The sequence below is a fragment of the Cuculus canorus genome, chromosome 16 (assembly GCF_017976375.1).
Source record: "Cuculus canorus isolate bCucCan1 chromosome 16, bCucCan1.pri, whole genome shotgun sequence".
Classification (NCBI taxonomy): Eukaryota; Metazoa; Chordata; class Aves; order Cuculiformes; family Cuculidae; genus Cuculus; species Cuculus canorus.
The window spans coordinates 1234424-1249466 of record NC_071416.1 but is presented as its reverse complement, the minus strand read 5'-3'; the positions used below and the strand labels follow the sequence as shown (position 1 = coordinate 1249466).

The 15043-nt window shown below is 46.2% G+C and overlaps 1 protein-coding gene across 4 annotated transcripts in view; it reads left to right on the top strand.

Annotated features, from left to right (window-relative positions):
- RALGAPB (Ral GTPase activating protein non-catalytic subunit beta) overlaps positions 1–14777 on the top strand; it is a 65913-nt gene extending 51136 nt beyond the window's left edge. For all 4 annotated transcript variants that reach the window (XM_054081375.1, XM_054081373.1, XM_054081372.1 and 1 more), the window contains 7 exons: positions 2042–2207; positions 4878–5000; positions 6128–6264; positions 7605–7713; positions 9764–9842; positions 10380–10528; positions 12653–14777. In XM_054081375.1, the coding sequence (XP_053937350.1) occupies positions 2042–2207; positions 4878–5000; positions 6128–6264; positions 7605–7713; positions 9764–9842; positions 10380–10528; positions 12653–12846 (957 nt within the window). In that variant the 3' untranslated portion in view covers positions 12847–14777. The remainder of the gene's footprint in view (positions 1–2041; positions 2208–4877; positions 5001–6127; positions 6265–7604; positions 7714–9763; positions 9843–10379; positions 10529–12652) is intronic.
- The last annotated feature ends 266 nt before the right edge of the window (positions 14778–15043 follow it).

The window sequence follows — 15043 nt, the reverse complement described above, 5'->3', positions numbered from 1 at the left end:
CTGACAGAACACTGTGGCATCACCTGTGTCTGTGTGGAATACGCTGATTCTGGAAACCAGGATTGTGCTGTGTTTGAGTTTTCAGGTTGAGGTTCAGAGCAGCCAGTCAACAATCTTTCTATCTCCAAGGTCAGCTACGACACAAGGTTTGCCTTCCAGGTGAAACGTGCTCTTGCTGAGCTAGCAGAATGCTTTTTTTCCCATCTGATGCTTGTGTGCTCTTAGGGATTTACACAGAGGAGATTGTTTTGTAGTGTAGAACTTGCCAGCCTTTGGAAACCAAGTTGGCATGGGGTTTGCCATGTAGATTTAAGAAAATATTGTATTTGGGAGATTGTGGACATCATTAGACACAGTATAAAAGGTGCTACTCCCGCTTCAAGATCTCCAGATACCTCGCTGTGATTCCTGAGCCTTTCAGGTTGCACAAAGCTGCAGTGCTGGTCGGGTTAACATACACGTCTCTAGGGAACTGAGCTGAGTGAATCGCCGATACTGCTCCTATCTTTGGAAAGACTTACCTTATTCTTGACCTGTTTTGGTTTCAATATTAACAATGCAGAGAGGAAGAGATGAAAGCCAAGCAGTGGCACAGTTTCTACTTTGAGCAAGGCTGGTTGCCCGGTTCTGCTCAGCCATATCCACATGTGTGAGTTCATGGCATGTCCGCTCAGGAATTCGTTCCCTTCTGAGAGGGCACCTGCTCTCTTTTCACAAGGAGTGGTGTCTGCTGTGGGTTATCTGACACAGCACAGCCAGAGCTGTGGCACCAAGCCTGCTAATTGTTGCGATAGGCCCAAATATGTGGCGAGAGAATGTTACAGTTGAGAAGGATCTCCCTGGCATTTATCTATACAGGGTAATGGAACTGCCCACACACTTTTTATACCATTATATTCACGTCATTATGTGCCCTTTGAAAATACCACATTGTCTTTGCTTTATTCTAAATTCTTCTTCTGAATGGGCTCAGACATCAAACCATGTAGCCGTATAAAGCCTGAGCTTGCCTGTTTTCTAAACTTGTCTTCTAAACAGTGCTTATCTCAGTTAGGTCTGAGGCACAGCTGTGACTTCAGTGTGCTCAGGAAAGAGAATAATGCTACTATTGCAATGCAGTGTGCCAGTGCCTTGCTGAATATTGTATGAGGTGTTAGGATAGGGCACTAGGACTGTGTGGATATGAGGACCCTCCTTCCTGAAAGCTTTCCTCACAATGCCTGTCCTACAGTTTCTGCTCTGCTGGAGCCTGTGTCCCAGCATACTGCCCCCATACAAGCCAAAATCAAGGATGCTGCTGCAACAGAATAAGTTCTTGCATGGCCCAGAAAGGCACTGCACAGCATTGTCTGTCCCACAAATCCTGATGGTTCTGGCATCCCAAACCACAAATCGCCCCTGTCTCCTGGCGTGCTGGTTGGTGAAGGTCTCGCCTTTCACACGGTCGCAATGGGATAAGAGTTGCCCTGGATGTGGAAATATCCCAGACCTTTATAAGAAATGGGATTAAGGTTTAAAGTGAACAGAAGAGTGTGATGGTTGATTAAAATGCTCGCTCATTCCTGCTAAAAGTTGTTTGGCAAAATCTATTCCATGATTTAACATGCAGTGAGGCCTGTGAGCCATGTGCAGGTGAGCTGTGGTGAAAGACCGTTCTCATGAAATCTCACATCTTTTCAGTAGTGAAAAACATCCAGGGAATTCTTGTGTTACATTTGGTGCTAAAGCAGACTGCGCTGAACGGTTCTGGGGTTTCTACCTGATGAACGTGTAGGTCTCAAAGTCACTAGTCCTAGCAGCTGGATTAACTGTTTCACAGGCTTTGGCAGTGATGGCAGAAAGACAAGCTGATTGAATAGAACATTGCCAGACAGGATGGGAGGGTGCTGGGCAGCAGGGATTAGCGTTCCTGTAAAAAGTCTGCGGTTCCTGCCTTGCTGAATAGCTTTACGTGTGCAAAACCGTGTTGGTGACACAAAAAAGGAAGAGAGCCTGTTCGTGAAGCCTCCTGTACCTACCATGGTGATGCTGGTTGTTTCAGATCCTGAAGAACATGGAGTCTTCCAGAACCGTTCAACCACACTTCCTGGAGTTCTTGCTGTCTCTTGGCTGGTCTGTGGATGTGGGGAAGCACCCTGGCTGGACTGGCCATGTCTCCACAAGCTGGTCGATCAATAGCTGCAGTGATGAAGAGGGACCCGAACAAGGTAAGGTGTGGTGAATGGTGTAATAGTAAAGTGTTAGGCTCATTTAGGAGACAGTTAATGTAAAACTTCCTGCTCCTGGACACCTGTCTGAGCGCTTGAGACACTTTTTTGGATAAATGCCAATGTTTACTGGAAAGGAATGTGTAAATATTAGGTTAAGCTTCAAGTCAAAGTGAGCAAAACTGCTGTCTGTGTGTGGTGTTGGAAGCAGCCTCAGCAAGAAACACTTCTGTGCTATATTTTTAGCAGAGTCCTTACTACATTACCCAAGCCTGAAATTCTGACGCAATTGGATACAGATTGTGCTGCATATTGGCAAAAAGACTTGCAATACTGTGTGATTATTTAGTGTTCTGTAAGTAGATTAAAATGAGATGACTTATAAGTTAACCTTGTAATCACTCTTGGTAGGAAGTAATGAAAACAAACTGCTGTTTGTAGGTCGCGGTGGCTGGAGCTCACACGCAGCTCTTCTGTCTGGCTTAATTTACTCCACATTTTTCCACCACAGCAACTCCTTCTCTGGCCTTGTCACACGCCACCCTCTCTTCATTCTGTCAGCCAAACTGATCATCAGGGTAGTCGTTATCCCCAGGGTGGGGAATTGGAGATTGAGTTTCTGCCTTGAAGAATGTAGTGGGATTACCTGGGATTCTAATAGCACCTGGGACAGTTTGCATGGTGGTTGGTCACTTCTCCAAGAGCCAGACCTCTTCTTGGTGATAATCAGAGCTTCAGCCTTCTGCTGAGGGCCACACAAAGTCATTGAAAAGGCTAGTCCAACTTGTTCTCTGAATGGTTTTGTTTGGAAAAGAACTTTAAGATCATCGAGTCCAAGCATCGATCCAGTCCTGCTGAGTCTGCCGTCAGACCATGTCCTGTAGTACAACATATACTTGTCTTTTAACACCTCCAGAGATGGTTACTCAACCACCTTCCTGCTTGACAACCCTTTCAGTAAAGAAATTGCTCCTAATATCCAACCTAACTCTTCTCTAGTGCAGCTTGAGGCCATTTCCCCTTGTCCTGTCACTCACTACCAGGAGGAAGAGACCAACCCTTACCTTGCTACAAGCCAGCTGAAAGCTTCTCTGTTCACATGTAGAAGAAAACTACAAAAGATAGGAGGATTGAGGTGTTGGGGAGGGGTTAGGGAGACAAGCATGGCTTTCTCTGAACACGTCAGAGGCTACAAATGGCCAGATCTTGGTTTAATTTCCTTTTGAGGATGATCAGTGTGTGTAAGGCCCTCTCCCTTCCCTGCGCTCTGCCCTTGTCAGCGCAGCTGTGTGGGAGAAGTGCCACCAGTTCGTGAGGTGACCTGTTCTGGTGTGGGTTTTTAACTTGGGGCTTTTTCCAGCCTTTTATATTATATCAAAGACCAGCAAAGAGTTGAATTAATTCCACAAGTTGGTGGAAGCAGGAACAGAAAAAGCATTTTGGGGATGGGAGGACAGGCAGACTGCTTCACATCTGGTTCTGCTGTTGGAAAAATCCATGAGTGGAGTTGTACCTGTAGCAAGCAATGGCTAAAAACCTGGAGTGGAAGGTTTAGAGTAGACTTGGACCAGCTTGTGAAGATGGCTTGCTTTTTCTCCTGCAGTCTTTGCTGTGACTAAAGCTATTTATTTTGTTAGAAGTATTTTTTCTTCGCGGATAGCTCTGATGATTAAAAACTGATTCAGGAGTCCAGAATAGCTTCCAGCAAGACACAAGTGAAATAAGTTCACAGGTGTATGCTTCGGTTTTGTTTCCCGGCGCACCCCCAAAAGCAATGAAATTCCTAAACGTGATTGCATTTGGGTTGTGGTGCTGCTCCCTGAGAGCCGTGGACTGGAGACGCAGGGGTGCTTTCCAGATGGAGAAGCGTGGCTCGGAGGCTCCTGCGTGCCTCTGGCCACCTCTGTCAGCACGCTGAATGTCACTGCTCTGTTGGGTTTGCTGACGCAGCGATCCCAGGAACCCTCTGTAAACTGGATCAGCGAAATAATACAGCGTAAAGCCCTCGCTAGTCTGTCTGGAGGCGGTACAGGGGAGGAAAAGGCTGTTATTTACTTACAGCGAAGGGTTTATTTACTTGCAGTGTGGCTCCACCAAAGGATTGTTTTCTCTTTGTATTCTGAAGGCCTGATGTACTGGCCAGCTGAGGAGGGAGTGATTCAGGCTAAGAATGAGAAGCTTTGTTGCTTTGGGTTTGATTCAAGAGATCCTTTTTTCTAATTCTCCTTGGTAGAAGAAAAGAGAGAGAGGAGAGTCTGTAGGAACTGGCTTGAATTCTAGAATAGGATCAGACTTAAGTTATAAGTGTTGTAATCTTTGGATTTAATGACTGACTCGATGTCTGACAGAGGCAAGGGTGAGGAATAGCTACTAGGTAAATTCTTGTGGTAGACGTGCCTACCAGACTACTCAATCTCAGGAAAATAGGGTATATTTATTCCTTTATAATGGAAATATGTTCAAAATAAATCCTCTCTTAACCCAAAATGCCATAGCCTTCAAGATAACAAAAATGTTTGTCTGAGAGTGGTTGTTAGCCACGGGATTTGACTGTGAAACCTTTTCATTTTGAAATGAGATTTGCATGATTTCTTCTCCTTGATTGCACTTTGAGGCAGTGTGAAAAGGAGAGCTTCCTTTAGCCTAACCATTCCTTTTCTTCTGTTTCAGATGATCTGGTTATTTCAGAAGATGTCGGGGCCAGTATCTTCAATGGGCAGAAGAAGGTGCTGTACTACGCAGATGCCCTGACAGAAATAGCTTTCGTTGTCCCATCACCAGTGGAATCTCTAAGTAAGATCGCTTTCTACATGCTGGTTACAGAAACCGAAACAATATTTTTTTTTATTGGAGAGCTTTTTCAGAAGCTTACTAGAAATGTGTCTAGTACAGTCCTTGGCAGAAAGCTACTGGTGGTTAAATGGTAGCATCCTAATCCTTAGACTGCTTCCTAAAGTGTTGGTTCTGTGCCCCTGTTTCTCAGTCTAAGTTTCAGAAGATGTCCAGGTTTGCACAGCAAACCCTGGTTGTGGTTTGGCTGGATCTGTGGTTCACCATCAACTGGTGATGCTGGTTTTGCTTCCTGCCTTTGCGATGTGCTCCTGCCGCGCATGGAGGAGCATGTGCACAACTGCTCTGTATGCCTGTCTTGGTGACATCTTTGGCACACTAAAACCAGAGTGGAACCAGAGGTTCCTGGAATAATGCTCTGGGGAATGATGGCCATAGGAAGGAGGAGACTGTATTCCTTATGAAATAGATGGGATGCTTCTAAGTCCATGGAGAGTGCTTTAATTGTAGTCTGTTTCTGGAATAACTGAGAGTTGCCCACTGCTGAGTCCTCTTCCTGCGTTTGAGTGCTGTGCTGACTCGACTCCAGACCTGTTGTGGGAACGGCTCCAGAGGAGGCCATGAAGATGATCCAAGGGCTGGAGCACCTCCCATCCAAGGACGGGCTGAGAGAGTTGGGGCTGTTCAGCCTGGAGAAAGGAGGGCTGTGGGGAGACCTTAGAGCGCTCCAGGAAAACTGGGGAGGGGCTCTGGGTCAGGGAGTGCAGGGACAGGATGAAGGGGAATGAAAAATTTAGATTGGACATTATTAGGAAGAAATTCTTTGTGATGAGGGTGAGAAGGCCCTGGCCCAGGTAAGTCATGGCGGCCCCACCCCTAGAGGTATTCAAGGCCAGGTTGGATGGGGATTTGAGCAGCCTGATCCAGTGAGCAGTGTCCCTGCCCATGGCAGCGGGTTGGAACTGGATAGGCTTTGAGGTCCCTTCCAGCCCAAACCATTCTGTGAGTCTATGTGTAGTTTCAGAAGCTCTGTAGCCTTTTTTAGTTTCAAAACCTTTACATATGATGACAGCTCAAGTTTTGTTTGCAGAAGACAAGACTAACCCCACCTTTCTTCTTCTGACTTACAGCTGATTCAATGGAAAGCAATGTCTCTGACCAAGAAAGCGACTCCAACATGGATCTGCTGCCAGGAATATTGAAGCAGCCGCCTCTAACGCTTGAACTCTTCCCCAATCATACAGACAATCTTAATCCCTCCCAGCGGGTAAGGCAAAAGTTGCATTGGAAAATGGGCATACACAAACACATGGTCCAACACAAAGAATGAGACTAACAAAGAGTAGGAGGGAAGAGACAAAGAGGTCATTATAAGAACATGTTCTGACCTGTCACAGCGAGGCAAAGCTCAGCTCAATCGCATCACTCATGATGCATTTCTCAAATACACACATTTTCTTACCTCAATTGGAAAATCTTGGTATTCAAGAGTGAACAGCGAGTTCTCATCAAGACAACGCGCCAGCCCACGGTGCTTTATCTGTGAAGCAGTTTTTAACTCATAACAACATTGTGCCTGAGCACCCACCCAATTCTCCAGGCTCAAAGGAACCCATTTTTGTTGGTAGAAGATGTGAAAGCAAAACTGACAGAGATTCTCAACAGCCTTTCAGAAGATGATCTGTACAATTGCTTTGAACGTTTTCAGCATCACATGCAGCTGTGTGTCAGCTCAGAAGGGAATAGGTATGAAAGTGATTGTAGCTGATTTTCTTAATTTGTTAAAAGTTACGGTCACAGTCTCATTTTTTTGGTGTTGGACCTCATATACACACACACACACACACACACACACACACGAAAAATTTTTTGCAAGCAGTGTACTGAAAAGGCTACAGCATTTTTTCATAGTGTTTGGTTTCCTGGCACTTGGAGCTACTTGTTCCTAGCCGTTCTTTAACATCTGCTTTGGTCATGCCGGGTTTTGCCCCTGCAGCAGGAGATGGCAAGGTCACGTTAGTTCAATATAGAATTTGGCCATGCTAAGTAGTGATACTCTGCATGCTGACGTCTTGAAATGCACATAGGAAAAAGTAAATGCGGTATTTAGAAAGTAATTCGGGCTCGAATCCATGCTTGGAAAATTAGGGTGGGTAGGCATGAACACTTTTCATACCTAGCCAGTTTAAAATAGTATGTATCAGTTGTCTGAAGTATCAAATGTGAAGTTGCTTTTGCCTGGTAGCAAAGTGGCAAACCTCGAAGGGCTGTAACAGCAAAGGATTTACAACTGCTTAGTTCCTGTATAGAATTCATCTGCAAATGGATATATAGTTACTGTTTTAATATTTTTGAGAACATTAAGAAAAACTTAAACCAGGTTTTAAGAGTGAATATGTTAATTTACGTTGAATTCAAGTATTGTAGAGACCCAGATTGCTGTTTCGTTGCAGGCACTTTGCTGCAGCTGCCCCATCTCTATGCCTGGCAGGGGTTGTGCCTGTCCCAGATCTGACAGACTAAGGAGCAGCTGTGGAAATGCTTGTTGCATGCATTACTGAACTCACAATGTTTGCAAATGCTATTCTTCCCTTGTATCCAAAACAGCTCAGTCCTACTTCCAGATCCAAGAGGGCGCCTCAGGGCCGGACCATTCCACCAATGGGACCTGAAACCAAAGTGTATGTGGTCTGGGTAGAGCGTTATGATGATATAGGTACGTGGAAGTTTTTATTGTTCACTGATGGGATAACATGGCAGGAACCAGAGGAAAAATTGTTCCGTTCCTCTCTAAAATGCTAAATTATTATTGTCTGTATTATTCATGTCTGTATTATTATTCATGTCTGTAACTGGCACTTTGAAGAGTCTAACGCAGTTCTTTGATATTTGAGTGGTGGTTCATGGGACGTATGTGAGTTGGTGGTGTGTAGGTCTGGGGATTGTTAGCTCTGGCAGTACATGTGAAACGCTGTCATGCGTGTTCTTAGTGCACCAGGCAAGTGTGTACCCCTGTTTTTGGGATCCCCTTCACTGCTGTCTCCTCAGAGTGGACCTGTTCTTCCTTTTAAAACACTGACTTCTGAGACCTGCTGCTTCTGTGCTCACGGGATCATTGTCCTTCTTGGTTTCATGATACCTTTGAAACTTGCTGTTGTGTTTGCTCTTGAATGAGGGCTCATTCATTCTGTGCTCGGGTGCTCATTTTGTGCTGTCCAGCTTCCTTTGACACCTTTGTTCTGGCAGGGTCCTGCTCTGCATGCAAGTTCATGCTTCTTAGTTTGGCATTTCCTCTCTGACACTGGGTCGTGGCTGGCCTGGGAGAGAGCTGGCTTTGCCCGTCCTGTTACAGCCGTGGCATTGAACAGTGGTGGGCAGCTGGGTGTGAGGCTTGAGGAGTCCTTTGTCTCCAGGAGCTTCTTGTGTGCCGGTTCCAAGCCGCGGCCTGGCTTTAGTGCTGTGCGAGAGCCTCTCAGTACTGGCCCAGCCCAGCAGAGTCAGTAACGCTGCTCAGCAACTGATGCTTTATTCTGTCTTCGATTTCTAATCCTGCTTCCTAGTGTGGCAGTAAGGGTGGACCTTAATTAAGGCCTTGCCTCCTCCCAGAGGAAAGCAGCCGGCAGAATGGGAGTGATTGAGAGGAAGCTGCATTTAAAGCGTAGGTATGAATTCTCAAGAGGACCATCTTGTCCACAGCACATCTCTTGGAGCTTTACTGGCATCAGGTGGACATCAAGTTTTGCAGCATCATTTCCTTACCCAGATATTCATAGAATCATGGAATAGTTTGGGTTGTAAGGGACCTTAAAGATCATCTAGTTCCAACTGCCTGCCATGGGCAGGGACATCCCACTAGGTCAGGCTGCCCAAGGCCCCATCCAACCTGGCCTTGAACACCTCCAGGGGTGGGGCATCCACAGCTTCCCTTGGCAGCCTATTCCAGTGCCTCACCACTGATGGTGAAGAAATTCTTCCTAATGTCTGGTCTAAATCTGCCCCTCTCCAGTTCATACCTGTATATTGGCCCAGAGGGAGTTCCCCCATGTCCAGGAGTCCCTCAGCTGCTTCAATTCCTGAGCTGGTGTCCCTGACCCGCTTCTTTCTGAATGGCAGCTAGAGCCAGCTCACTGCAGAGGCAGCAACTGTGCTATATGCACATTTCTGCTTGGCTGATTCTTCACCAGCCATAGGGATCTCCTGAAGCTCTGGGCCTCAAGCTGAGGAAATGAGTTTGTGAGCCTCAGTAAGTGTGGCAGTTGACTGGGGGGGGTGGGGAGCACTTTGAAGTTGCTCCTAGCCCAGAGCTTTGCCTTAATCCTCCTTATGTTTTTGGCTTTTCCCTTATGTTTCTGGTACGTTTTTGAGTCTGGACAGTGGAAAAGCTGTCACTTTGTAGCTCAGGCTATGGTCCCTGTGCCAACTGCCTGCCCTCCCTCCTACTCCATCTCTGAGTATTCCATGGTCCTCTGCTGGCTCCAGCTTTTGTGTACTCTTAGTATCCCAGCTCTGATGGCAAAAGGTGTTCTGGGACATGGTTCCATGATCCATTGAGCACAAGGTGGCTGAGGTATGTTTGTTCACTCTGTAAATGCTTCAACCTAAAGACTTCATCACTAGAAGTGCAAGAGCATCCATAGTGTAAAAGCCTGAGGACTGCATGGTTTTAACTGGATTATTTATCAATAATTTTTCTTTCTACAAAACCAAACCAAAATCCCACAAAACTGAGGTAGATAAACTTCATTTGGTGCATCATTTTCTTACAGAAAACTTCCCCCTCCCGGATCTGGTGTCCGAAACGAGCACTGGTGTGGAAACTACAGCCAACAGCAGCACATCCCTAAGGTAAGGCTGCTCTCGTTTCCATTATTCGTCTTGGTCCTTGCCGACAGCAGTTTAGGCCACAGTGTAGAAGGGGTCATGGTGGATTATTTGTGTTCTTCGGCTTTTTCAGACAACTCTGAAAACTCTAGGTAGTTAAAAAAGACAGATGAGTTTCCTCAGTGGATTTTTGTTGTTGTTGAAAAAAGGAAAGAGCTTTTCATATTGCTGCAGTTTAAATAAGGAACAGTGAATGTGTGGTTTTTATATTGAGTCTCTCATTAGCCTCCCTTCTGATTTACTCCCGTGTGAGGTGATTCAGGCATGCAGCATTAACGTGTGTGAGGCTTAAAGTTTCACACTGTGGTGACAGAAGATCGTAGAAGCAGTGCAGTTGATAGAACCCTTCTAAAGTCCAGAGGTGTGCACAGGAGTCCTGCTGGTTTAACCACAAAACAGTCTTTAACATTCTTTTAGCACTTAAAGTGGTCATTTTTCATCTATAGATTAGTTGAAGCTGTGCTATAAAACTGAATTAACCGTTGTGTGCTTTCCCTTAAGATCTACCACTCCCGAGAAAGAAGTTCCTGTGATCTTCATCCATCCTTTAAACACTGGCTTATTCAGGATAAAACTACAGGGAGCAACTGGGAAATTCAATATGGTTATCCCATTGGTGGATGGAATGATAGTCAGTAGGAGAGCACTCGGTAAGCTGAAGGGGTGTGGAAAAGCTCATGTTTTGATTATTTTTTTTTTAATAATAACAATAATATATATTCAAAACTTATCATAGAATCACAGAATGGTTTTAGTCAGAAGAGACCTCAAAGCCCACCCGGTTCCAAGCCCCCTGCCATGGGCAGGGAATCCTCCCACTGGATCCGGTTGCTCCAAGTCCCATCCAGCCTGGCCTGGAACACCTCCAGGGATGGGGCAGCCCCCACTGCTCTGGGCAGCCTGGGCCAGGGCCTGCCCATACTCACATGAAAAAATGTTTTCCCAGTATCTCATCTCAATCTCCCCTCTTTCAGCTCAAAACCATTCCTCCTTTTCCTATCCCTGCACTCCCTGATCCAGAGCCCCTCCCCAGCTTTCCTGAAGCCCTTTTCAGTCCTGGAAGCTGCTCTAAGGTCTCCCCGCAGCCTTCTCTTCTCCAGGCTGAACAACCCCAGGTCTCTCGGCCCGTCCTCATACGGGAGGTGCTCTGCACATGGCCTGGAATCTTTCGTTGGAAAAAGCATTGAACATGGCAGAACAAAATAAAACCAGGCTTTTTGCAGCAGCGGTGGAAGCGGGAACACCAGAGGGAGCAGGCAGTCAGCAGTTGCTGGCAATGTAGTAGGGCTGTGCTGCACGTGTAGCAAGAGAGAAGTGAAGGGTTGGCACTAGTAATTGGGGAAGGAAAAGGTAAATAACCACCTGTTGTTTAGGTAAGAGAGATCAGAAATATGACCCTAACGTTGATCATTGAGAGGCCGGGTGCTGGCACTGCTTGACTGCCAGAGTGCACTGCCGAATGATTGGGCTGTGCCGCATGCTGTGTTTGTTCCTTCTGTTTTAGAAGCCGACTAGCGATTAAAAGCCACAGCGATTGATGATTTTCTAATGTGTTCGTTAAAAATACCTAAGCTGCTCTGCAGGCATGTGTTAACAGGGGTCGTGTGTGCTGTCCACCTTTTCCTGTGTTCCCAGATGCATGAATGAATCTGTCTTCGTGCCAGTGCCGCTATTGCCTCAGTCTCTGGGAACCTCACTGCAAGTGAGAGCAGCTTACAAGGCAGAGCAAAACGAATAAAGGGACATGAGGGTACTTGCACATAACCATAAAACTAACGTTGCGGTGGTCTGTTGGGGGTGACTTTCAGGTTCTGTTTTTTCCACACTTAATTCGGAAATGGGGAACTGAAGCCACACTGGGCCTTTAAATCACATTTGTGAATTCAGCTGTTGACAACTGCTTGTACTGAAAAAGAATCAGGTGTGTTTTCTGGAGTTGGGCTGGGTTTTCAGCTGCATCATGAGTAAAATATAGTGAAATCTGCTGTGTCTCTGAGTTCAGCAGATGTGATTCGTTTGCAGTCAGGAATCAGGTCCTCTAAATAAGGCAGGTAGTGTTTATTTCTGCCTGTAAGCAAGCGCTTGGGAAACAGCAAAGGGTGGATGGACACTTCCTTTATTAGAGGCATATGGGTTTCCTTTCAGAATAAAATAGGATAGTCTACTGCCAGCTTTGCCCAGATGTGTTGGTTCAGAGCCGTCTCCTCCTAGCTACGTACAGCAGTGTATGTGCAGAGAGGGGAAGAGAAACCCGCTTCCAGCCACAACCCATCGATGCTTTCATAATCCGCTGTTCCAAGGGGAAGGCTCTGCCATTCCTACTGGCACAAAGTACTGATGGATGCTTCTTTTGACCTGAAGGCTCCCCTGGCGTGGCCTTGGGGCCTGCCCGAGCTCTGCGTGTCCTCATGCAGCATGGCCAGGGGCAGTGGCACTGCCGTCCTTCTATCGGCTGCCCTGGGTTCTTTCCCTTCTTGGCCCTGAGGTGCTGTTGCTGGGCTCTGACAGAGAAATCCTCCTTCCTTGGCTGGTTTAGGATGCCACTGTCCAGTTTTTCTTCTTATTGATTTTTCGCTGTACAGCATCTTTACAGGCCTGGGACCCATGTCCATCTGTTATCAACTAATTGTTGAGAAAAGGTCTTGACCAGGTGATGCTGAGCATCTCCCCATGGTTTCCAGATGGGACAGAACCCAACGCTGTCTTCTGCAAAGCCAGCGAAGGGGGCACAGGTTTGAAACTTAAACTTTATTCTGATGTTGTTTCTTTTTCAGGCTTTTTAGTGAGGCAGACAGTAATAAATATTTGTCGGAGAAAGAGGCTGGAAAGTGATTCGTACAACCCCCCCCACGTCCGCCGAAAACAAAAAATAGCAGACATTGTCAATAAATACCGGAACAGGCAGCTGGAGCCGGAATTTTATACCTCGCTTTTCCAGGAGGTTGGGCTCAAGAACTGCAACCCCTAGGTCATTATCCTTCCAGGACAATTAGATCAGAGCTTGGTGGCTACAGGAATGAAAACAGTTAAACAACAACAACAAATTTCCTCAGCCCTCTGGAATTCAGGAAATCATGTTCCAGCCCAAGTCAGCAGTAGCATGTGGGAGGAATGAGAGAGGAATCCAAACCATGGCAGGTGGGGTACTGACTTCATTCACCTATCCTCTCGAGAGTACTTGCTGCCAGTCTTCCTGGATGCTAGTGACATAATCTCTTCACCCAGTTGTGGTTTCCAGACTAATTAGGAACTGTGTCACATTCTGAGAGAGGGAAACAATCAACACAGAACCATCTCTGCATTTAAGGATGGCGAATGAAACACAAACAGACTTGCCTTCAGACATCTCGCTACACCCACCAGGTGAAGGAAGGGAGCAGGACCCTCCTCTGAGGAGGGAGTCTGGTTCAGAGCATTACCCGTCCCTGCAAGAACTTAAAAGCATTTTCAGCTTCCTTCAGAGCTCCGCAGAAGATTCTTCACTGCTTGTAACCAATATGTGTACCAAAACCAAGAGGAGGAACATTGCTTGGAAACATCGAGTCACAGCATTCATAGCCAGGATGCTGTATGTTCCCTCCTGGTCCAGGAGCGAATCTGTAACCTTATGTGATCCGTCCTGCTGACGACAAGGAACTCCTGAAATCACCTGACTTTCCAACATGAGATAAGAGCTCTGGGTTATATAAAAACAAGGTTCTGGCTTTCAGGTCTGTTGCAAAATGTCATATTTAATTATGGTAGCTTGATTTTTAATTTTTTTTTTTTATGCAACTCCTTAATTTATTTGAAGTGGCGGTGTCACCTACTCACAATTTCCATAGAAAGTGTAAACATCACTTGCTTTCCTTCCATCAGATTGAAATATGAGCTGCTGGGGCTGCCTTCTGCCTGGTATTTATAGCAGAAACAATTTTCGCAGCTTCCACAACACTTCTCAAAGCTCCTGTTAAACAGACTAAAACGGCTCAAAAAGAAAATTCAAGAATCCTTTTTCCCCATTAACTTGCATTCCATGAAAGCCCCTTTGGGGTTGTAACTGAAAACTGTTTTGATTCTGCTGTGCTCTCTCATGCTCAGCAGCAGTCGTTCCCCTTCACCCAGGTCAGGAGTTTCAGGCTGTGGCTCTCGCGTGTTCAGGACTTGAAGGATGTGCTGGGAAAAGATGTTTACAGCTCCAAATGTAATATTGGGAATATAAAAGCTGCAGTGGGCGCTGATGGTCTTGGGAGTGCTTCCAGGCTCCCCGTGCAATCGTCACTTGTGTTGCAGTAATGAATCATCGCAGGCACTCCCGGGTGGCCATAGTTTGGGATTGCTGGCAGCAGCACGCGTCCTTTTTCTATTCAGGAAGCAGGTAATGGAAAAGTGAGTGTGAGCAGGAATTTGGGCAGCTCCTCACGTTATTCCTAAAATGATTTGGTTCACATTCTAATACGTGTTGCAGTAATAACTGTCAGTCAGTTAATTTTGATATTTCAGCGTTGCTTTTTGCAACAGCTCTGACCGGAAAGAGTCGTATTGTTCAATTACAAGTTACCTGCCCAGAGCATCCCCTGCTCCTGTCTGTTCATGTGTGTGTTCACAGAGGGTGAATGGGTACACAGGCCCCAAAAAATACACGTGGAAGGACTTTTAGGATGTCAGCCAGAGGGGTTTAGGCAACCTGTGCTTGTTGCAGGGGACAAACACGCTCCCCTCTCAACTCAGGAGCTCTGGATTTTGATCCAGATGAATCACAAGTGGAAAAATGAGAGCACACGATGCAGCCCCCCGGGGCAGTGAGCCTGGTGGCTGGCCCACGCTCACGCGGTGCCCGACTTGCAAAGGGCAGGAGAAGCTACAAGGCAGCGTTTGGGTGTTTTGTCACAGCTTTGAAGGGAGACTCGGGCAGCTTTGTTCCTCTGCCAGACTCTTGTCAGTATCAGTTTAATGCACGGACACTAAATTTACCCACGTTTTGTATGTACTTATTGGATCTAATTAACAGCCAATCACACTTTAGTCCACTGATTTAAGAGGCATGACCAGTGCATGAGTAACAAATAAACGTACTGAGCAATCGACTGTGCACATCTTCAATAACAGAACACCAGCCCACATACCATAGCTGAGTGTTTTGTGCAAAGCCTTGATTTGTGCAGTGAGGAGCTGCAAAAGGCAAC